Genomic DNA, 23,328 nt, shown 5'->3' with positions numbered 1-23,328 from the left:
AATAGTGAAATGCACAGCCAGTGGCTTGGATCTGAAGCTAGGACTGTTAAATACAAAATCTTTTGCATATAAAGCACCTAATAGGCAGGGGATGAGGTGTCACAGTTATTCATGATTATAAGCTAGGCACCACAGAAAAATATAAATATAAATTCAACAAATTTGAAGTTCTATATACTAACTGCCAAATGCTGCCCCCAAAAATTAAGTCTAGTAATAGTCACTAACTGTTTACAGATCTCCGGGGCCATATTCTGAATTCATCTGTGAGTTTGCAAATTTCATTTCAAACTTAGTTGTTTCTTTAGAAAAAGAATTAATTGTGGGAGACATTTTGATAATTTAGAAGATTATAATAGGACCCACTCATAACTGAAGTCACACTCTTGATCTTATTAACCTTCAGATTAAACATAGTCACAATTCCACAATGAGAATCTTATTTCATTTAAATTGCATTTTGGTCACAATATATGAAATTTGACGTCACCATGTAAAACGTGCAACACTCTACTCCAGAGAGATTTACCATTAGTTTCCCAGAATTATCATTGATATTGTATCTCCACTTAAAAGGAAAAAAATAAAGAGAAAAAATAGCATCCTGGAACAGTGACCACAGATGAACCTTAAAACAATCAACAAGGAAATTAGAACATAATTGGTGTCAAACCAAATTATCAGTATTTCAATTAGCATGGACCAAAAGTCTTCCCAGCTACAGAAAATTTCTTGGTCCTAACTGAAGATAACAAAAATAATTTTGAACAGTGACTCAAGTTTTTATTTAATAGCTAAATTAACTAGGAATAAATCCACTGTAGAAAAGTGCACACCATCAGTATGCAACAGCAATTACTTTATGAATTATATAAATGAAAAGCAAACAATTTGATAAATGATAGATAATAATATTACTGTTTTTGATCATCATTTAGACTGTTTTCCTCCACTTCAACAGACTGAATGTTTCATTTCACTGATTTCTTCCTTAGAATTTCAACCTGCATACTTTATCCCTTACCTACATGTTTCTTTAAACATATAATGCCAGTAGCTACTGAACCCATTCTAAAAATAATAAATTTTCCTTTAGCTCCGGCTATGTGTCAAAATGTTTAAACTAGGAGATATCAACTCCCTGATTAAAAAATCTGACCTTGACTCGTGTCAGCTGCCCAACTATAGGCCAATATCAAACCTCCTTTATCTCCAAGATCGTAGAATGTTGTAGCACAACAGTCATGCTAAAGCTACATAGTAGGGCTGCACGATTTGGGGAAAATTATCATATATCATAATCATATTGCGATTATTCAGGTCAATATTGCGATTGCGATATGCGATTGCGATATAATAAACAAATGGTATCATGAGTCAACTTGCTTGGTTCTCAAGGAAAATGCACACCCAGATTACTGATAATGCTGAAATTTGTATTTCTAAACTCAAACTAGCAACAACAACAAACAAATGCAAAACGTTTTCAAATTAAAATATAAAATAACACATTCATTATATATATATATATATATATATATATATATATATATATATATATATATATATATATATATATATATTTACACACACACACAAAGTAAATTACCAACTTAAATGCAAGTTAAACATGGTATTGCACACCATTATTGATAATATTTGGAGCAATATTACATGTAATTGTTAAACTTGATTCCCTTACATATACATTTGCTTTTAAGCCTAATTATTAATTTTGATTACGATGTGCTTGTGATAGGGGAAGAGGTTTCAGGTTGGGGGTAAAGTTTTTTCTGTCACCACTTTTGAATAAGAAACAATATCAAGGCTATAGAACTTGTCAAAAATCTGAAGTTGAGAACATTCGTTTAAACCAGGGGTCGGGAACCCGGTGCTCCGGAGCCACAAGTGGCTCTTTCATCCCTCTGCTGTGGCTCCCTGTAGATTTGGAAAATAAAAATTTTATTTAAATTTATTTTATTTTAGTTAGTTAGTTAATTAGTTTTAAAAAAAAAACAAGTAATTCTAAATTCTAAGATTATGATGCTCTTGTAACATTAAAATAAACCATGTTTGTTTTGTTTTTTTGTCGCTCAAAATATGCGTCATAACTGCCGACTTGTGAAATCCGACACACAGAAGCAGACGCATTGTTGCTTTGCTGCAGCCGGCAAGTTAAAATTTTGATGTCATGCAGGACTGTCAGGTGTCACGCATTGAGAGTGATAGTCACGCATGTGGGTCTTTTATCACGCTCTCCCGTCACACATCGTATTTCTCATTAAGAAAAACTTTTTGACTGTTTATCATATATTTAATAAGCTGCAGCGCCCAAAATGTATCAGTCCGCACCGCTGTCTGGAACCGCGCAGGTATCAAGCGCGTCTCCCCTGAAGTTATTAGTCGAGCCTGACACTTATCAGCCAATCAAAAAAGAGGCTACACAATAGCCAATCAGAAATAGCAATATCTGGGAAAGATTTAACCCAACAACCAATGAAAAAAGTTGGGGTTGCGTGGGGGTTGGAGATGTCACGCTTGCCTGTCTTCAAAACTTGAGAGCCGAAGAGGACTCAATTAGACATTGAACATTTTATTTGAAAGTAACCTTCAACACAGCGTCTTTTTACTTAAGGTTAGTTAAAACTGTTCAAAATATTTTTGTTTGCCTGCAGAAATAAAATTTCGTTTACTCGGTAGCAGTTCGGTGATTTCATAAATGCAACACACTAGTTTTTCTATAGGCCTACTTTCCATAAAGGTAAAAAACGATATATGCAGTGTTCTCTTCATTTTAGATGTCAAATGGGTTTTTTTCTGTGGGAAACAGGTCCAAATGGCTCTTTGAGTGTTTAAGGATGCCGACCCCTGGTTTAAACAGTGCATACACTCGAACTTGACTGCACATCACATTTTTTACTTTATTGATACTGCTTTTAATCGTAATGCAAAGACCGGTCATCGGGACATAAGCTGTCATGTACAATAAAAGCGCCTGCGCGGCGACAGGAAATATCATTTAACACAAAAAGCCACCTAGACGGTGGACTTGCTCTCAGGTTTTTTTTTTTGTTTGTTTGTTTTGAGCGTCGTGTGGACGAATTTTTTCTACGCACACACTATTTTATTTCTTGATAACAGACCGCTGCTAACTATAACACACCGTTGAAATGTAAAACAGAGCGTTGCCATGGACACACCTGTAACTTGAGCAACAGCGCGAAGCCGCGATCTCGTTCTGAATATTTTAAAGGCGTAACAGCTGATGAACAAACAGAGACAATTGTAGACGAAAATGAAGAGAGATTTTATCTTAGTTTTTATTTTATACAAAACATTTTCGTCTCGTCTTTCGTCAACAATAATGCATGTTAATTTAGTCTTAGTCAGCGTTTTTGGACAGTGGTGCAGTCTTGTCATCGTCTCGTCTTAGTCATGAAAAAAAAGGTTGTTGACGAACATATTTTGTCTCGTGTGACAAAATTAACACTACATATAACAGAGGTAGCATTTTTTCTGGCCACCAGTTCAGTGTCTGTCTGCTCGGCATCCATCTTCACCCGTTCCGCGCTGCACACCGGAAAAAGTCAAATAACCATACGTGCCACACGTGCCACTGCCTAAACTGAAACTCACTGGTCTTTTTTTTTTTATTGGCGGATAGCGGTGTAGTGTATGAAATAGACAAACAGATTTCAGAGAGAATGGGTTGTCATGTCCACACATGCATTTATTTATTATTTATTTCATAAAATTGCAGCATTTTGCGTCATATAATCGCATAGGCTTGATTTCGCGATTGCTATTGCGATATGATTAATCGTGCAGCACTACTACAAAGGAGGCATAACATTCATGAAATGTATCAATCAGGAATTAGGTCTCATCATAGCACAGAGACAGAACTGGTTAAAGTCAAGAGAAGTCAAGAGTCAAGAAGCTTTTTATTGTCATTTCAACCATATATAGCTGTTGCAGTACACAGTGAAATGAGACAACGTTTCTCCAGGATCAAGGTGCTACATAAAACAAAGACAGGGCTAAGGACATGTAAGTAGTCTTAGCCACATAAAGTGCAACTGTGCAACCTGGTGCAAACAGTGCAGGACAAGACAAGCAAGACAGTGCAGGACAAAAGACAGTGCAGGACAAAAAACAGTGCAGACATTAAGTTACAAGACAATACAAAAAGTACAAAAAATGCAATACACAAAAGACAATAAACAGTAACAGAAACAGCGCCGACCGACCGGTGTAAATACTGAATGTTCAAACAGTATTTTGTGCAGTAAAAGAATGAACAGCAGCAGGTTCTTAGCAGCAGGTCCTTTGGATTATATATGGAGTTGTGCAAAAAACAGCAGATGACTGTGGTATAAAGTGGTAACTGGCCTCAGAGCAATGTTTTGTCCCCTTGCTGGTGTAACTTGATCTTAGTGCAACTTTTGACACCATTGACCATGCTATCCTACTTGATAATTTAGAAAGTGTTTTTGGTGTTATAGGGTCAGCTATCTCCTGGCTCATGTCTTATTTGACTGAGTGTTAGTTCATAGATCTAAATGGTGACTACTATAAACATACTAAGGTTATGTTTGAAGTTCCCCAAGTTTCTATTTTAGGCACACTACTTTGCTCCATATATATGCTAACCGTTGGTGCAATTATTTGTAAACATGGTATTAGCTTCCACTGTTATGCTGAAGACACCTTTATATTAACCAATTTCCCCAGTGGGTATTAATAAAGTATCTACAGTATCTATCTATTTGTCTGGCTGGCTGGCTGGCTGGCTGGCTATCTAACGCTGGATGGTCTTTTTGTTTCATCATGTGCAGCAGTAAAAAAAAAAAAAAACTTGGTGTGATTACTGACTCCAGTTTCTCATTTGAAGCTCATGTAGATAATATCACTAGGGTAGCTTTCTTTCATCTCAGCAATATTGATAAGATAAGAAATGAGATGTCACTACATGATGCATAGACACTAGTTCATGCTTTTGTTACCTTTAGATGAGATTATTGTAATGGTTTACTCTCTGTATGTTCTAGTAGGAGCATAAACAAGCTCCAGTTTTTTTATGACCACACATGCCTACTTTGATCAAGGTTTTAAGCTAGTACCTCAATTAACTACTAAAGGATACAGCAAGGGGCAGAACCTTTTCTTACAAAGCACCAAAGTTATGGAACAGCCTACCAATTAGTGTTCAAGACTCAGTCTCAGTGTAGCTTTTTATTATTATTATGATTTTTCTTAGGTTAAAGAGGAGATCTTTTTATTTTTATTTCAATTTTATTCAATTTTCTTTATGATTTATTGTCTCATAAGCCAGGAAAAATACTTTGGAATAATTCCAAAATAAATAATAATAATGATCAATTTTTTTCTAATAGCATTTTTAAGATTAACACCAAATGATAATTTTGATGTTGAAATATTATTTGTTATATTATACTTGTCTATGGGCCACTGAATTGAATAATAAGTATATGTAATGTGACATGCCTATAAAATCTGACTAAACTAAGCCTTTCAGTACCAAAGCCTCACAAAAGCCGTCATAGCAACCAAATCACTCCAAGGAGGCCGTCACCATGGCAGTAATGATCAGACTACACAAGTGGAATGATGAAAGGAAAGGAGGGGAGAGTGTATTTATGGTATGCAAATAGTCTCAGTAGAATTCTCACATTAAATTTATATCAAGCATAGCATACTCATTCATCATTTTTGCACATCTGTTTATGTTGTCTATGCAAACATTTTAAGCATGCTTAAGTTTAATACTATTATTTTGTCATTTTATGCTTTATACTCTCTTTTTTTAACTTGTTTTAATCTGCCAGAATAAACAGTATTTTTAGCTCATGCTTGTTTGTTCTTTGATGGTGGATGTTCTGTAGTTGCAGATATAGAAATGATGATAGTGTTTTGGCACTGATAGAAATGGGGTGTGGTCTTTGCATTCAGACAGACTTAAGGATGGAGCCATTTTTTTGCCTACACACTCTTCGTCTGTATCTTTCTGAATACAGAGACAGTAAAACAAACCCTGGGTTCAGAATGACTCTACAGGAGGTAAGGCCAATTTCAGGATAAAATACTGTCAGAGAAGCCATCTAATATTTTATTAAATATGTTGATGTGTGATCTGATTTACCAAGGAAACACTTAAAATCTAATAACATTGTTTTAATTTATTTATTTATTTCATTTAATTAATTTATTCATGTATGTAACTATTTATCTATCTATTTATTATTATTTTTATTTATTTTCTTATTGTATATGTACAGCTTACATTAACCTACTGAAAAGATATTGGTTATGCTTTATTTCCAAAATAAATGCTGCCTTTTTATCATACTCATTGAATGTGGTACCCACTGGTATAAAAATTAAACAGCTAACTACATTTTGGTTTGCCCAAGATACAGTACAGTTTATAATCCATGCAAAGTAAAAATCAAAGGTGTTACGATGTCAAAGACAAAAGTCATTTTATACCTTTATCTCTGGCATGACGACACTGTTAGGAGCATATATTCAGCTTTAGTTTTTATTTATTTATTGCTTTAAAATTGCCAACAGAATGTTACATACATCTGATCTACTCAAGGACAATTTTTTCTGTTAATAAGAATTTCATCTGTGAATTTTCAGGTGTTTAGTACTTGAAAAAGTGAACAGATGGGAAGCAGCATTTAGTACATTTAGTTAGACCTGGAGTAGCTATGGCATGCTTACATGCTGCCATGTATATGCCTACATCATAGCAACCAAATTAACAAATTAGAAAATGTAATTCAAACAATCTTAATTTGGTTTATCATATTGTATATACAGTTATCTCCCTGTCAGTACTGTAATTAGTCAGTGGATTACAGTCTCTTTAAAATCAGACTATATGACCTGACATTCTTGTACACAGGTTATCCTGAAAAAATATGGGCTTTGCAGCCCAGAGCAACAGTTGTGAATTGTATGATCTATGCATATGATATAAAACAGTATTATGATCTATGCATATGATATGAAATTATATTAAATTTATAAAAGATATGTTATTACAAAAAATGTTTTCTGCATTTAATAACAGTGGTGTGAAAAAGTGTTCCCCCTTCCTGATTTTTTTTTTTTTTGCACATTTGTCAGACTTTGTTTCAGATCATCAAACAAATTTAAATATTACTATTTAAGATAACACTTAACAACATGCAGTTTTTAAATGAAGGTTATTAAGGGAAAACAAAATACAAAGGTACACATCATTCCAAGATCAAAAGAAATTCAGGAACAAATGAGAAAGAAAGTAATTGAAATCTATCAGTCTGGAAAAGGTTATAAAGCCATTTCTAAAGCTTTGGGACTCCAGCGAACCACAGTGAGAGCCATTATCCACAAATGGCAGAAACATAGAGATTGGAACAGTGGTAAACCTTCCCACGACTGGCCGGCTGACCAAAATTACCGACGACTCATCCAAGATGTTAAAAAAAAGACCCCACAACCACATCCAAACTCACTTGCTTCATTTAAGGTCAGTGTTCATGACTCCACCATAAGAAAGAGACTTCATGGAGTTCCAAGACAAAAACCACCGCTGAGCAAAAAACATAAAAGCTCGTCTCAGTTTTCCCAGAAAACATCTTCAGAATCAGAATCAGCTTTATTGCCAGGCATGTTTTCACATGCGAGGAATTTGTTTTAGTGACATAATCTCCACAGTGTAACAGAATGACATATGTAGTATTAATGAAATTGTATGTACACATTTACAGGTGTGAAATGTGCAGTTTAAATAAGCATGAAATATACATATGCAAATAGTATACAATATACACAATTTGTATGTACACATGTGCAATTGTGAAATGTGCAGTTGAAGTAAACATAAACATTCAGACAATATGTATGCATGTATGTACAGAGTGCAAGTATGAAATGTGCAATTGAGGTGTACATAGTGCAAATATTATGTGTTGTGTGTTCCATGGTGTTAATTGTTCATCAGGTGGATTGCTTGAGGGAAGAAATTGTTCCTATGTCTGGTCGTTCTGGAGCTCAGGGCTCTGTAGCGCCGACCAGATGGCAACAGTTCAAAGAGGGAGTGGGCTGGATGTGAGGGGTCCAGGGTGATTTTCTTTGCTCTTTTGCACACTCTGGAGGAGTACAGGTCTTGAAGAGTGGGAAACACTGCGGAGCTAAGCACTGAGGCTGCCATTTGTGGCACCATCTTGGATCTTGATAATCCCCAAGACTTTTGGGAAAATACTCTGTGGACTGACGAGACAAAAGTTGAACTTTTTGGAAGGTGTGTCCCCATTACATCTGGCATAAAAGTAACACTGCATTTCAGAAAAAGAACAGCATACCAATAGTAAAATATTGTGGTAGTAGTGTGATGGCCTGGGGCTGTTTTGTGCTTCAGGACCTGGAAGACTTGCTGTAATAAATGGAATTCGTGACCTCAAGCTGAAGCAAACTTGGGTTCTGTAGCAGGACAATGCTCCAGAACACACCAGCAAGTCCACCTCTGAATGGTTGAAAAAAAAAATGAAGACTTTGGAGTGGCCTAGTCAAAGTCCTGACCTGAATCCTATTGAGATGCTGTGGCATGACCTCAAAAAGGCTGTTCATGCTCGAAAACCCCACAATGTGGCTGAATTAAAACAATTCTGCAAAGATGAGTGGACCAAAATTCCTCCACAGCGCTGTAACAGACTCATTGAAAATTATCGCAAACGCTTGATTGCAGTTCTTTCTGCTAAGGGTGGCCCAACCAGTTATTAGGTTTAAAGGGCAAGCAATTTTTCATACAGAGCCATGTAGGTTTGGATTTTGTTTTCCCTTAATAATAAAAACCTTAATTTAAAAAATGCATGTTGTGTTTACTTGTGTTATCTTTGACTAATATTTAAATTAGTCTGATGATCTGAAACATAAGTGTGACAAACGTGCAAAAAAAAAATAAAAAATTCAGGAAGGGGCAAACACTTTCACAACACTGTAGATTAGATCGTCTTATAATGCACGTTATTTGCAATAAAAGTCTTTATCATCATCATCAACATCATAATAATGATTTATGTATTACCATACTATTCATAAGAGGTGTTACCATTACACTAACCCCCTTGTTTACATTACTCTGCCTGCCACCCAAATACTGGTGAATAAGGAGGTGAGAAACCCAAAGTTTTGGAGGGGCATACTGGCAGAGATGATGGGCTCTCTAGTCTTTGTATCAGTTGTATTAGGCTCTTCACTATCAGGGCATGAGGGTGTCTCTTCTGGACCTTTGTACCCAGCACTGGCAGCAGGTATGGTAGCGGTTGGTCTAGGACATTGCTTTAGAAAGATCAGTGGGGCACAGGTAAGAAATTCAAGTTTTTATATAACATCTATTATATTTTAGTAGAGTTTTTATGACACGAAGTAAGCATGCCTGACCCCTTTTAACTAATTTCTTCATTATGGCTTTAGGTGAACCCTGCATTAACTTTGGCCTTATTAGCTACACGGAAACTGGACGCTTTAAAAGCCGTGGTCTATGTATTTGCACAGTGTTTAGGAGCCACTGTAGGAGCTGGGATTCTCTACATGGTCCTACCCTTAAAATCCACAGCTAAAATCTATGTCAACAAGGTAATGAGGATAAAGGTTTATAAATCAAAAGTACCATGTGGTGCCAAAATAATGTGCAAAATTATTAGTCAGGCCATGATATCATGCTGGAGCACTTCATTCAAAACATAGATCATCAGTGCCAGTAATCACAAATTATGGCACAATGTGTAACTTTTGATAAAGTTTTGGTTTAGCTCAGATCTCTATACAGGTTACAGTAATTGTTGATTGTAAATACTTCAGCATAAAAAGACATCCTATATTATTTTGTGCCTCCAACCTTGTGGCAACGGTCTTGCATTCTACAGGGATGCAGTGTCAGGGAAAGGGTGTCTTCAGTGAAAAAATGCAGACCAAAGTGCAGGGATAACATAAAAGGGTTATAATGAGGGAAAACAGCAAAGGCTACAAACACTATGAACATGGAAACAGAAACAACACCTAACCACAGACAACAAACAAAAGACAACAAACAAGAGACAAGGTCTGAGCCAAAAACAGACACACTACAACTGGTATAAATAAGGAGAACAATCACAGAGACACAAGGAACAGGTGTACAAAGGCGGGAACTGATTAATTATTAGAGACAGCCAGCGTGTCCCATTCATCTTTGTCGACTATCACACAGACAGCTGGGAGGGCCAAGCAAAGTGACAAACTTGACCACAGCTGAAGTTTAGTTTTTACTATATCAACTATATGCTATATATTATTTACATTATACTGTATTACCTACATTGATGTAAAAGTATTTATTGTGAAAAAAGACTTACTTGCGCATATAAAACATGTTAATGAAAACCTCCTATGGGATTTTTGGTATGTGGACAGTAAAGGCGTGGACCTTGATTGGATCTGTGTTTGCACATGAAACTACACATAAACCTATTCCTTTTCCCCAAATTTGTGCCTGTTTCTTTCTTTATTAAAATCCCAAACATGAAATTTTTAACAGGAAACAACAGCAGTTCGCAAACCTCAGAGATAAACCTCAATCTTAAAAGGCCCTTTTCTGCTGTGGAACATTTACATCCTGATGCTATTTCAAAGAAAGCCTGTTCCAGGAAGAAAATGAAGAAAAGTTGGCAAGAATATTTTGAAAGTTTTGGCTAGACTTTATACTACATGCAAGAAAAATTGAAGATTACTGAATGACACTATATGGAAGGATAGGGCGGGCAACACGTGATACACAAAACAAAAACAAAGGCACATGGTACAAGACAAAAACAAAAACTGCCAGAATATCCCCATAGTGTCCAGTCAGGGAAAAGTCTAGGCCTTTCCTGAATCCTGGAGTATATATATTAAAAGATGTGCTACAATTAAAGTCTTTAGATCTGGAATAGAAGCTGGTCTACAAAAATATTGGAACAATTCTTGTTCAGAAATTAAAAAACTGTTTCAACAGGCTTGAATTTTTAAATACATGAAATATTTTCTGTTTTCCTCTTGAAACACTTTGACACACCATAGGTACCAATGGAGGGTAATGCAGGGCAGGCTCTGGGGATGGAGATACTTGTAACCTTTCAACTGGTCTTTACCATCTTCTCAGTGGAGGATCAGAGAAAGAGCGAGGAATGTGAACCTGGAAATTTGGCAATTGGCTGCTCCCTTAGTGCAGGAATTTTCACTGCAGTGAGTATGTGTTAATATTAACAATGGCAATACTAGTTTTAATACAATAATTTCTAATTTAATGGTATTCAACATTTGACACAATGCAGGATGCACAATAAAAAAGTCTCCTCAATAAGAAGATTGACAGTTGAAATATTAGAAACAATAATAGAATGAGTGAAATGTGTCAACAGAAAGTTTAAAAAGTTTTGTACTGTATATGAATGGCTGTGGATGACATTTAAAAATCGTCTTTGAGAAGTTAATACATTTGCTCCAAAACATCATTGTTTCTCTCAATGTGTTTACATGAATTTCCTTTATGTGGTCATAGGGTAGAATTTCTGGAGGCAGCATGAACCCTGCTAGGTCTCTTGGACCTGCAATTATAGTTGGATACTGGGAACACCACTGGGTGAGTTATCTTTTATTGCCTAATGTGCAAGTGTAAATAACTTGTAAATTTAGTAATGCTAAATACCTTTGATACATTAGTAATCAAGCATAATTCATTTCTTGCATATTTAAGGTATACTGGATTGGGCCAGTGTTGGGTGCTGTGTTCGCTGCCATGGCTCATGAATTCTTTTTCGCTTCAAGTGCCTCAAGGCAGAAGTTAGTGTCCTGTCTCACCTGTAAGGACATTGAGATATTAGAGACAGCCAGCGTGTCCCATTCATCTTTGTCGACCATCACACAGACAGCTGGGAGGGCCAAGCAAAGTGACAAACTTGACCACAGCTGAAGTTTAGTTTTTACTATATCAACTATATGCTATATATTATTTACATTATACTGTATTACCTACATTGATGTAAAAGTATTTATTGTGAAAAAAAGACTTACTTGAGCATATAAAACATGTTAATGAAAACCTCCTATGGGATTTTTGGTATGTGGACAGTAAAGGCGTGGACCTTGATTGGATCTGTGTTTGCACATGAAACTACACATAAACCTATTCCTTTTCCCCAAATTTGTGCCTGTTTCTTTCTTTATTAAAATCCCAAACATGAAATTTTTAACAGGAAACAACAGCAGTTCGCAAACCTCAGAGATAAAACCTCAATCTTAAAAGGCCCTTTTCTGCTGTGGAACATTTACATCCTGACGCTATTTCAAAGAAAGCCTGTTCCAGGAAGAAAATGAAGAAAAGTTGGCAAGAATATTTTGAAAGTTTTGGCTAGACTTTATACTACATGCAAGAAAAATTGAAGATTACTGAATGACACTATATGGAAGTGTGGAATGTTGAATTGCTGTTGTTGTGAGCAGTGTTGTATAAAGTACTAGAAAGCAATACTTGAGTAAAAGTACAAGTGTCGTACTAGAAAAAGACTTCCTTTAGAATATTACTCAAATAAAAGTCTTAAAGTATCTGATATATACTGTATTTAAGTATCAAAAGTAAATTTCTGATATTTAATGTATTTAAGTATTGGAAGTAAAAGTAAAAAGTTTTCAGTGATTTTTGGTAGGCAGGGGCGGTTTTAGGATTTCATCTTTAGGGGGGCTTAGCCCTCAGTGAAAATTTAAAACAAGAAGAGTTTTACATTATATATTATATGACTACATAGTAAGCCAAAAATTATGGTATTATTTAAAATGCCAAAAGTGGACACCAAAATTTTATGCATGATGCAATGATGCCAGTTTTGAATCAAATCAGTTCATGCATGTGTGCATTCTCTACAAACAGTGTGTCCAATGAATGCAGTCATTAATAAAAAAAAATATATTCACAAGACAAAGACCAAATCAATAAATGTTATTTTTATTTAGTATTAAATGGATTGTTGGCATTAATATTTTGTTTGTGCTATCAACTCCGGTAATAAGAATAGTGAAATTTCACTGCTTTTGGTTGCCGTCTTTGCGGCTGTCCGCCGATTAACGTTATAGATAAATGCCTCCAGCTCCGTCTGCGCGCTGCGCGTGCCTGTGCTTTTCCGTAGAGCGTGCGGACGTGCGTAATGCAATTTAGGAGCAGTGATTCGCCAAACCTCCCTTATTGCAGTCGCACACATTTCTTCTGACTTTATTTTGTAGTAACGAGTAACGAAGCTGCTTAGTGGAAATATATCGGAGTAAAAGTATACATTTTATCTAGGAGATGTAGTGGAGTAAAAGTGAAAGTTGACATAAATTTAAATAGCGAAGTAAAGTACAGATACGTGAAATTTCTACTTAAGTACAGTAACGAAGTATTTGTTCTCCGCAGTGGTGTAGTCTATTTTTTTGTAGTATACTGTGACCCCCCCCCCCCCAGCACCCATTGACTTTCATAGTCTATATTTTTTACTACTGTGAAAGTCAGTGGGTGCTGCCAACTGTCTGATTACCAACATGTTTCAAAATATCATCTTTTGTGTTAAACAGAAGAAAGAAACTCATACAGTTTTGGAACAAATTGAGGGTGAGGAAATAACACAATTTTCATTTTTGGGTGAACTATACCTTTAAGAGCTACATTTAGCCTTAAATGTTATATGGATATGGGACCTGGAGTACATGTTTTATCAGCTGTCAATTTTCAATGTACATTTAAGAGTGAACAATAAACATTTGTTCAGTTCTATCACCAAAACTCTTTCATTGCAGAATATTATGAACTGGATGAACTGGTAGTTTACAAAGCTTTCCAAATACATTTGTACTCGGGCTGTGGGTGAAATGTCATCCGAAGATGCTGTAGCTTTAGGCGCAGGTAGTGTTGCCAGATTGGAGTAAAGATTTCCAGCCCAACTCCAGCTTAAAACCCGCCCATTTCAAAAAATACCAGCCCAATACATACTGTTATTAAAACTTATGGAATAAAACACACAATTTTTTTTTCTTATTAAACAACCAGACTAACAAATCGCACATTGGAGAGCACCAGGCTCGCCCCAAGTATATCCAGTGCATCTTTTTTTTTTTTTTAATATAAATGATCATTTTAATAAAACACAAGGTCTACATCGGAAACCTCAGAAGGGGACAACATTTTTTATTGTTCTTGTGCTACTATTGTCAGAACTACAGTTCTTTTCCAATTCTCAAATCATTTCATTATACTTTTCTTTTTGTATTAGTAGGCTGCTTACAAATTTGTGCTTAATTACCAACTAATTCATTTTTTATATTATTATTATTATTATTATTATTATTATTATTATTATTATTAAAATAATTATTATTATTTAACTTATAGACCACTGGGCGAATCAACATGAATTCTCGTTTTTTTCCTTCTTTTCATTTTAAATAAAATAATGACTGAATGATACCGCATTTATTGAACTGTGACAAGAAATGTAGGCAGCGATTCTAATTTCACGACGCTTTTCACGGCGGTGCACAGCGCGATTTGTGTTTCTTTGTATTAGCACGCTCTTTCAAATCATTTAACTGTGCTCTGATTTCTGATTGACAGTATTTACAAAATGCCTTTGTATCATCGCCTACCACAGGTGTAATCCATGTTTTTAAAGACGGGTCGCTCTCCCATTCCTTTCTGTAGGACTTTTTATATTTACCCCACTTTGGCATGATGATGATGATGAATGATGATCACTGATGATGATAATGCAGTTTTGACGATATAACGAATTAGCCTACAACAACCGACCAATCAAGCTTGAAGTCTGATTGGACAGGATTCCCCTGAACCTTATAGGCTAACCATACCTAATTTAAAAGTCATCCTACATTATAAAATTTATTTTATTGTTAGTTTTCATTAAAAAATAATAAAGAATACTGTTTATAGTCAAAAATAAAAACCCGCCTGTTGCATCAAAAACCAGTCCAAATTTTAAAGACCCGCCCAATGCATTTTTTTCCGGTCTGACGTGACCAAAAGGAGCCCAATTGGGGGGGAACCGCCCAATCTGGCAACAGGTTTCGCCGCGCAGGCTTCCGAAAACACTCAAAGAGTGTAGTTTGAGTCTGCTTTCGTTTCATATCTTCTTTTACCTTAGTTAGTTAATTTCAAATTTGCGCCAAAAAGACCGCCAAGCAACTGATTTTATTTATTTATTTATTTATTTATTTATTTATTTATTTATTTATTTTTATTATTGCAAAAAGACAAACATAAATACACATTTTTTTGTTCAATGCCATACAACAAGAGATATCAGTCACATTGGCTACCAGAAAAGAAAGGAAAAGAAAGGAAAAAGTTACAAAAACTTGAATTCTTTTAAAATATCACATGTTTTCTGAGCTTTTTTGTTTTTTTACTTTCTCCAGAAGATTACTGTATAACTTGAAATCAACAATGACTATACCAAGATAAAATTTTATATCCAAATGATTATACCCAGATAAGTTAGCTATTGTTTTCAAGTTATAGCCAATAAGGTTCAGCGGAATCAAAATGGGACAGATTTGGTTTACAAAGGGCCCACTTTGTTTTGTGTATATGGTACTTTCCTAATACAATGAATAGTTGTATAATATATTGTTCATTATTTTCCAAATTATCTCCCTCAAAATAAAAAAACACATCACATACACCAATTTCTACCACACAACCCAATTTTCTACTAATATAAATTTCCATATCCTTCCAGAAAAGTCTTGAGTAGATACAATGATAAAACAGGTGCAAAATTTTTTCCTTTTCCTGACCACAAAATTCGCAAGCATAAGAAATATTAAGCTTAAATCTTTCCAAAACATGTTTAACAGGATAAATCCTATGTAGAATTTTGTAAGAGACCTCCTTAATTTTATTGTTGACACAAAACTTGTTCAGTATTTTCCATGTTTTGTCCCAGTATATATGACCAAATAAGGAAGACCAAAAAAACCTTGCTGCAGGGAAAGAAACAAAACAGAGGGCATTTCTTATAATATTATTGTTACACTTTTGTTTCAAGATATTAACATTGCCGATGTATAAACTACCACAAAAGTCATCTATATCAATTTGCAAAGAACTCGAATTCTTTCAAAGAAATACAACACACTTTGGAATTGCATCAAAACCAATAGCAAAATCTCCCTGTTTAACTGGTAGTTGGAATTTTTCAAGAAACTCTGTGTAAGACAACAAATACCCGTCAGAATTTAACAGCTGCTTTACCAAAATAATCCCTTCATTAATCCAGTTTTGATTAAAAAAAAGTGATTTGTTTTTAAATAATATGTCATTATTATTCCAAATGCAATAACTGTGTGGTGAAAAATTGTGTTTATAGATCAAATTCCATGCTAACAGGGCCTGCCTATGGAGCCAGTTTAACCGGAATTTTATCAACAAAAATGTTATGCCCCCAATAGAGTTAAATATATAATTAGGAAATACATTCCAAACACTATCTTTATTTTTCATAAAATCTATTAACCATCTAATCTTTTTTCCTCCAGATAAAGTCATACAATATCTTATCCAGATCTTTCATCACAGTAGAGGGCACATGTAATGATGAAGAAGTATATACAGATCTGGAAATACCTTCTGCCTTGGACAACAACACCCTCCCAAAAATTGTTAAATCTCTCATTAACCACAAGTTAAATTTCTTTTTCGTTTTTTCAATAATTGGTTCAAAATTTAACTGGCTTCTTTGTTTATCATTTTTGCTAATGACTATACCCAGATAAGTTAGCTGTTGTTTAATTGGAATACCTTCTATATGTGTAAGTGAGCAAGCTTTTAAGGGAAAAAATGCAGATTTATCTAAATTAATTTTAAGACCTGATGCATCAGAGAATTCCTCAATAATTCTAATTATAAGTGGAACCTCAATTTCATTTTTTTTAAAAATAGCTGTGTCATCAGCAAACTGACAGTTTAAATTCTACACCTAAAGCACCGATACCATTAAATTGACTTTTCTTGATATGTACTGCCAAAACTTGACTGACTAACAAAAATAAAAAGGGAGAAAGAGGGCATCCTTGTCTAATTACACAATTGATATCAAACCTTTGTGAAGTTCAACCAGCAAGTTTAACCAAGCTATTATATCCGTTATATAATGTTTAACTTAAAAACAAATCACCAAAACCCAACAATTTAATAACTTTGAAAATAAAATCATGATTTACAGTATCAAAAGCTTTATAGAAGTCAATAAATAAAATAAAACTGTCACCATTTATAAGGTGATTATAATAAATCATATCCAAGACCAGCCTAATATTATTCCTAATATGACAGCCTTGCATAAAACCAGTTCTTCATCTATGAGTTTGTTTAAACCTTATTTCAATCTTCTTGCAAAAATCATCGCAAACAATTTGCTGTCATTATTGAGCAAACTAATTGGTCTCCAATTATCGATAAGCAACTTATCTTTGTTAGGTTTGGTAATCAATGTTATGATGCCTTGTTTTAATGAAGCTGGCAATTCACCTTTATTTATTGCTTCTATAAAAACTGATAATAAAAATGGTGAAAGTTCCTTAGAAAAAGTCCTGTAGAACTCCCCTGTTAGTCCGTCGTTGCCTGGTGATTTATTGCTTTTTAGCAGGTTAATACACTCTCTCAACTCCTCAATATTAATTTCTACATCACACAAGTACTGTACAAAAAATCCTGATCTATTTTTTTGATGTCACTCATAAATTTTATTAAAAAACTATCAGTACTGGAAGTGGTCAAGGTGGAGGAATACAAATTACTATAAAACTGGGCTACATACTTTGAAATAACTAAATGATTATCTAAAATTACATTGTTGATCATTAATTTTGAGACTAAGGCAAATTCACTGTTTCTCTTCTCAAGGCCAAAAAAATATTTAGTATTTTTCACATTATTAATTATATTGTTAGACACTAACCAATAATCAATACGTGAGCACAGTGATGCATCCTTATTACTCCATGTATACTCCTCCCTGTTTGGATTTTTATATCGCCATACATCTATAATACCCAATCTAGAACACACATTGACCAGTTCACTACCAGGGCCAGGATATCTTTTACGAGGCCATCTATCAAGTGTTTCATCAAACACGGTATTAAAATCCCCTCCCCACACAATTTTGGCAAAAGGATATATGACAATAAAATACTGAATTCTAGACTCAATATGTGAAAAAAGTATATTATTGTTGGCTTTGTTGTTGGTGGCATAACAGTTAACCAAAATAAAAAACTTGTTGTCCTTTACTATAACAAGTAGTATCCATTTTCCACAATCATCCTTTTCAAACTCTAATATCTGCCCGGTAAATCTATCTTGTAAAATAGCGACCCCTGCCTATCGATTACTACAGAATGATAACCAAATTTCTTTTCCCTATTGAATTTTCCAAAATTTAGCATGTAAAGAACATGCATGTGTCTCCTGGATTAAACAAAAATCTGCATTTTTTCCTTTGCAATATAAAAACAAAGCTTTTCTTTTTAACTGATCATGAATACCTCTGGCATTGATAGAAAAAACAGAAAGTGACATAGAAAGAACAAATAATTACTAAGATCAACCACAAGAGTAAATAAAGTATAAATAAACTTTAAACTTTCCCACATGTGGGATTCCCACAAATATTCTATATTAATAAACTATAATAGTTGCAAACATCTTAATAGAACATAACATGTTTCATATTATTATAACATAATATCAACACTAACATCCGAACAGTAAAGTTAAGCCTTTACTGTCTACCTCATACATTAGTTACATCATTGCTAGTTTATCTGTTTTCTTCTTCAAAACAAATTTCTTTCCCATTCACAAACGCCTTTGCTCCGCTGAAGTGTGCATTCTTGCCCTCCTTCCTTGCTTTCTCAACAGCCGGCCAAAGATGATTCCGTGTTTCTCTGTTCAATGCAGTCAAGTCCTCTTTGAAGCGTAGCCCTTTAGTAGTTAGGTACTCGTTGTTTTTGGAATTCTTCCAGATAAAATCTCTGGCAGTACGAGATATGAACCTCATGATAACCGGTCTTGGATTAGCTGTTCTGCCTTTATCCAAAGTTTTTAGACTACCAAGACGAAGCGCCACATCCAGAGAGTCCGTTATCACATGCTTGTCTGTACCTGAAACCAGCGCCTTGCATATCTCCAAGACTCTAATTTTCACAAAGCATCATTATTGTTATTCTGCATATTTATTATTATTATTATTATTATTATTATTATTATTATTATTATTATTATTATTATCAATGTGCTTGCAAAGCACATTCTTATTCTCTTGCATACTTATTATTATTATTATTATTATTATTAATGTGCTTGCAAAGCACATTCTTATTCTCTTGCATACTTATTATTATTATTATTATTATTATTATTATTATTATTATTATTATTGTGCTTGCAAAGCACATTCTTATTCTCTTGCATACTTATTATTAATGTGCCTGCAAAGCACATTCTTATTCTCTTGCATACTTATTATTATAAATGTGCTTGCAAAGTACATTCTTATTCTCTTGCATACTTATTATTATTATTATTATTATTATTATTATTATTATTATTATTATTATTATTATTATTATTAATGTGCTTGCAAAGCACATTCTTATTCTCTTGCATACTTATTAATGTGCTTGCAAAACACATTCTTATTCTCTTGCATACTTATTATTATTAATATTATTAATAACATTATTATTCTCTTGCATACTTCTTCTTCTTCTTCTTCTTCTTCTTCTTCTTCTTCCGGACACTTTTTCGGCGCGTAACCTGTCCCGCAGCTTTTGTCCTAGACCCATAAATGAGGTGTCAAATCAACCAGCTCATTGAGGAGAGGTGTTCTATGTATTTTATAAGTGATCCGACCAGCGATCTTCGCACAGCGGACGAAAAAGCGGCCAAAAAAAGTCCCATAGAAATGAATGGGAAATTCCTAAAATTCAAGCGAAATCAAAAAAAATTTGCACAACATGGACATGTCATATATCAAAACACTCAGCAAGATGAGGGGAACTGACGTCACGTGTAGCCCCGCCCACAAAATAAGCAAAATCAAAAAGTTCGCACAACATGGACATGTCATATATCAAAACACTCAGCATGATGAGGAGAACTTGCCACGTGCAAGCACCATTCACATTTTCTTCAGGAAATGTACCATTCTAGATATGTTGGCTTTGTAGAAGCCAACATTCTGATTTCCGTTATAAGATTATTATTATTATTATTATTATTATTATTATTATTATTATTATTATTATTATTATTATTATTATGTTGGCTTTGTATTTAAAAAAATGCGGCCTAGGGCGTTCGAGCCACATGCACCAAATTCGGATATGTCGTAGACCCTGGTCTGAAGTTTGTTGCTTCTATTTTTCTAAGCGATCGGAATTACAGCATTCCCGGTACGGAAACTCAAAGTGGCCTTTTTCCCCATAGACTTCCATTATAAGCTTTTGAGGTTCATAACTCGGCAAGTTTTCGAGCGATTTACACCGAACTCGGACAGGTTCTTTAGGACCTTACTCCGGACGAAATTTTTATGTCGGGGTTCCGACGGAATTCTCGGTTTTCCAGTAGTCGGCGATCGAACATCCCATAGACTTGAATAGGGAATTCCAAAAAGTCCTCTAAGCTCTCACACACGCAATACATTCAACATTAAGAATTGCATGTACTGTTCTATGCAGTATAATAATAAGTAGAATCCCATAATGACTGCAATATTGACATGAAATGTCCAAACCCTCAGTAGCTACTTTTTGCCAAAAGTATTGGCACCCCACGGGTATTCTGGTGACGTCACTCGACACCACGTGACGTCACGTGTAGCCCCGCCCACATTGAGGGGAACTGCCCCACAGGTATTCTGGTCACGTCACGTGACGTCACGCGTAGCCCCGCCCCCAAAACAAGCGAAATCAAAAATTTGCCCAACATGGACATGTGACATATTAAAACACTCAGCACAATGAGGGGAACTGCCCCACGGGTACTCTGACGTCACGTGATGACACGTGAGGTCACGTGAAAATTTAAAATTTGCACAACATGGACATGTGACATATCAAAACACTCAGCACATTGAGGGGAACTGCCCCACGGGTATTATGGTCACGTCACATGACGTCACGTGACTTTATGTGAGATCACGTGATAATTTAAAATTTGCACAACATGGACATGTGACATATCAAAACACTCAGCACAATGAGGGGAACTGCCTCACGGGTATTCGGATCACGTCACATGCTAATGTCCACTCACCTCCAAAAGTATTGGCACCCTAGCGGTCCAGTAGCTTTCACAATCTTTCTGTCCACTCGCCTCCAAAATGCACAGGCCTTTGCGAATACTTGCACCGTCAAAGCCAACATCAAAGTTTGTCGCGACGAACTTTACAAATCTAGTTATGTTGGCTTTGTAGAAGTCAACATTCTGATTTCCATTATAAGTTTATTATTATTATTATTTATATTATTATTATTATTATTAGACAAAAATTTATTTAAAAAAAAGCCGCCTAGGGCTTTCGAGCCACATGCACCAAACTCCGATATGTCGTAGACCCTGGTCTGAAGTTTAGGAAATTACTCCGGATGAAATTTTTATTTCGGGGTTCCGACGGAATTCTCGGTTTTCCGTTAGGCGACGATCAAACATCCCATAGACTTGAATGGGGAATTCCAAAAAGTCCTCTAAGCTCTCACACACGCAATACATTCAACATTAAGAATTGCATGTACTGTTCTATGCAGTATAATAATAAGTAGAATCCCATAATGACTGCAGTATTGACATGAAATTTTTATTCCGTAGTTCCGACGTTATTGACATGAAATGTCGAAATTTCATGTCAGTATTGACATGAAATGTCGAAACTCTTGGTAGCCACTTTTTGCCAAAAGTATTGGCACCCGACACCACATGACGTCACATGTAGCCCCACCCCCAAAACAAGCAAAATCAAAGATTTGCAAAACATGGACATGTGACATATCAAAACACTCATCACAATGAGGGGAACTGCCCCACGGGTATTCTGCTCACGTCACGTGACGTCACATGAAATTTAAAAATTTGCACAACATGGACATGTCATATATCAAAACACTCAGCACAATGAGGGGAACTGCCTCACGTGTATTCTGGCCACGTCATGCAACGTCACGTGAGAATTAAAAATTTGCACAACATGGACATGTGACATATCAAAACACTCAGCACAATGAGGGGAACTGTCTCACGGGTTTTCGGATTACGTCACATGCTCATGTCCGCTTGCCTCCAAACGTATTGGCACCCTAGCGGTCCAGTAGCTTTCACAATCTTTCTGTCCACTCGCCTCCAAAAAGCACCAGCCTTTGCGAATACTTGCACCATCAAAGCCAACATCAAAGTTTGTCACGACGAACTTTACAAATCTAGTTCATAATATTATTCATATTCATATTCATATTCATATTCATATTCATATTCATATTCACATTACTTACTTACTGCACAGGTCAATTCCTTTGCAGTATGCAGCAGTTCTTTATTTAGCCCATTCATTAAATTTTTTATTTTTTAATGACATATAATCTTAATGTCATTAACATGTCCGTGGGAGTCAATTGGTAAAACCAGCACAAAAGAAAGAAGGGACAATGCTGATTGTTGGGCAGATTATTGTTATTTGCAATATTGAGCCACCTGCATGCTATTACAATTTTTTATCTTAACTTCCCTTGATGGGATTTCCAAGTTTGGTTTAAAGAACAGGTGAGGAGCTGCAGTTCATACAGCCTAACATGGAAAAACAAAATCTGTCCATACCTGACAACTCGTTCATTAAAAAAAATGATATATGTACACATTCACTGTCTGATACATTTCTGATGTAACTAGATGTAGAATATCGCAAACTGATGTGTGTATGCCATTACATTTTTGTATGTACATTTAAATAGCTTGGTATACTCAGTATTATTATTTTCAGTAGTTAAACATAGTAAGTACACATGTCTAGCAATAAGTAATACAAGATTACAAAAATAAGACAAAACAAAATTCTAATTTGCAGAGTGAAGTAGAGTTTTTGTTTGTATGTTTACAATTCAAAGACCAATGTAGTGTAGTAGTTTGGGTTAGAATAGTAATCCCAAAAATAAAAACACAAAATAATGTTTTGAATAATGTCTAATCTGTTCATA

The 23,328-nt window shown here is 35.1% G+C and overlaps 1 protein-coding gene across 2 annotated transcripts; it reads left to right on the top strand.

Annotated features, from left to right (window-relative positions):
* The first annotated feature begins 5,471 nt into the window (after positions 1-5,471).
* Positions 5,472-12,235, top strand: LOC113642004 (aquaporin-4). Of its 2 annotated transcripts, XM_047806835.1 has the most exons (7): positions 5,472-5,663; positions 5,974-6,081; positions 9,185-9,379; positions 9,490-9,651; positions 11,113-11,277; positions 11,594-11,674; positions 11,789-12,235. In XM_047806835.1, the coding sequence occupies exons 1-7, from the start codon at positions 5,598-5,600 to the stop codon at positions 12,002-12,004; spliced, it is 993 nt and encodes a 330-aa protein (XP_047662791.1). In that variant the 5' UTR covers positions 5,472-5,597; the 3' UTR covers positions 12,005-12,235. The 2 variants fall into 2 exon arrangements, with proteins under 2 accessions (XP_047662791.1, XP_027001054.2); XM_027145253.2 differs by lacking the exon at positions 5,472-5,663 and having other exon boundaries at positions 5,863-6,081.
* Positions 12,236-23,328: the final 11,093 nt, after the last annotated feature.

Source organism: Tachysurus fulvidraco, chromosome 23, assembly GCF_022655615.1.
Source record: "Tachysurus fulvidraco isolate hzauxx_2018 chromosome 23, HZAU_PFXX_2.0, whole genome shotgun sequence".
NCBI lineage: Eukaryota > Metazoa > Chordata > Actinopteri > Siluriformes > Bagridae > Tachysurus > Tachysurus fulvidraco.
This window is presented reverse-complemented; position numbering and strand designations above follow the sequence as displayed.

Excerpts from the sequence above, each read along its gene's own strand:
- LOC113642004 (XM_027145253.2), top strand. The coding sequence starts at position 5,896 with ATGTTCTGTAGTTGCAGATATAGAAATGATGATAGTGTTTTGGCACTG. Across the intron at positions 6,082-9,184 it reads TCAGAATGACTCTACAGGAG|GAGGTGAGAAACCCAAAGTT; the intron begins GTAAGGCCAATT and ends CTGGTGAATAAG. Across the intron at positions 11,278-11,593 it reads GTGCAGGAATTTTCACTGCA|GGTAGAATTTCTGGAGGCAG; the intron begins GTGAGTATGTGT and ends ATGTGGTCATAG.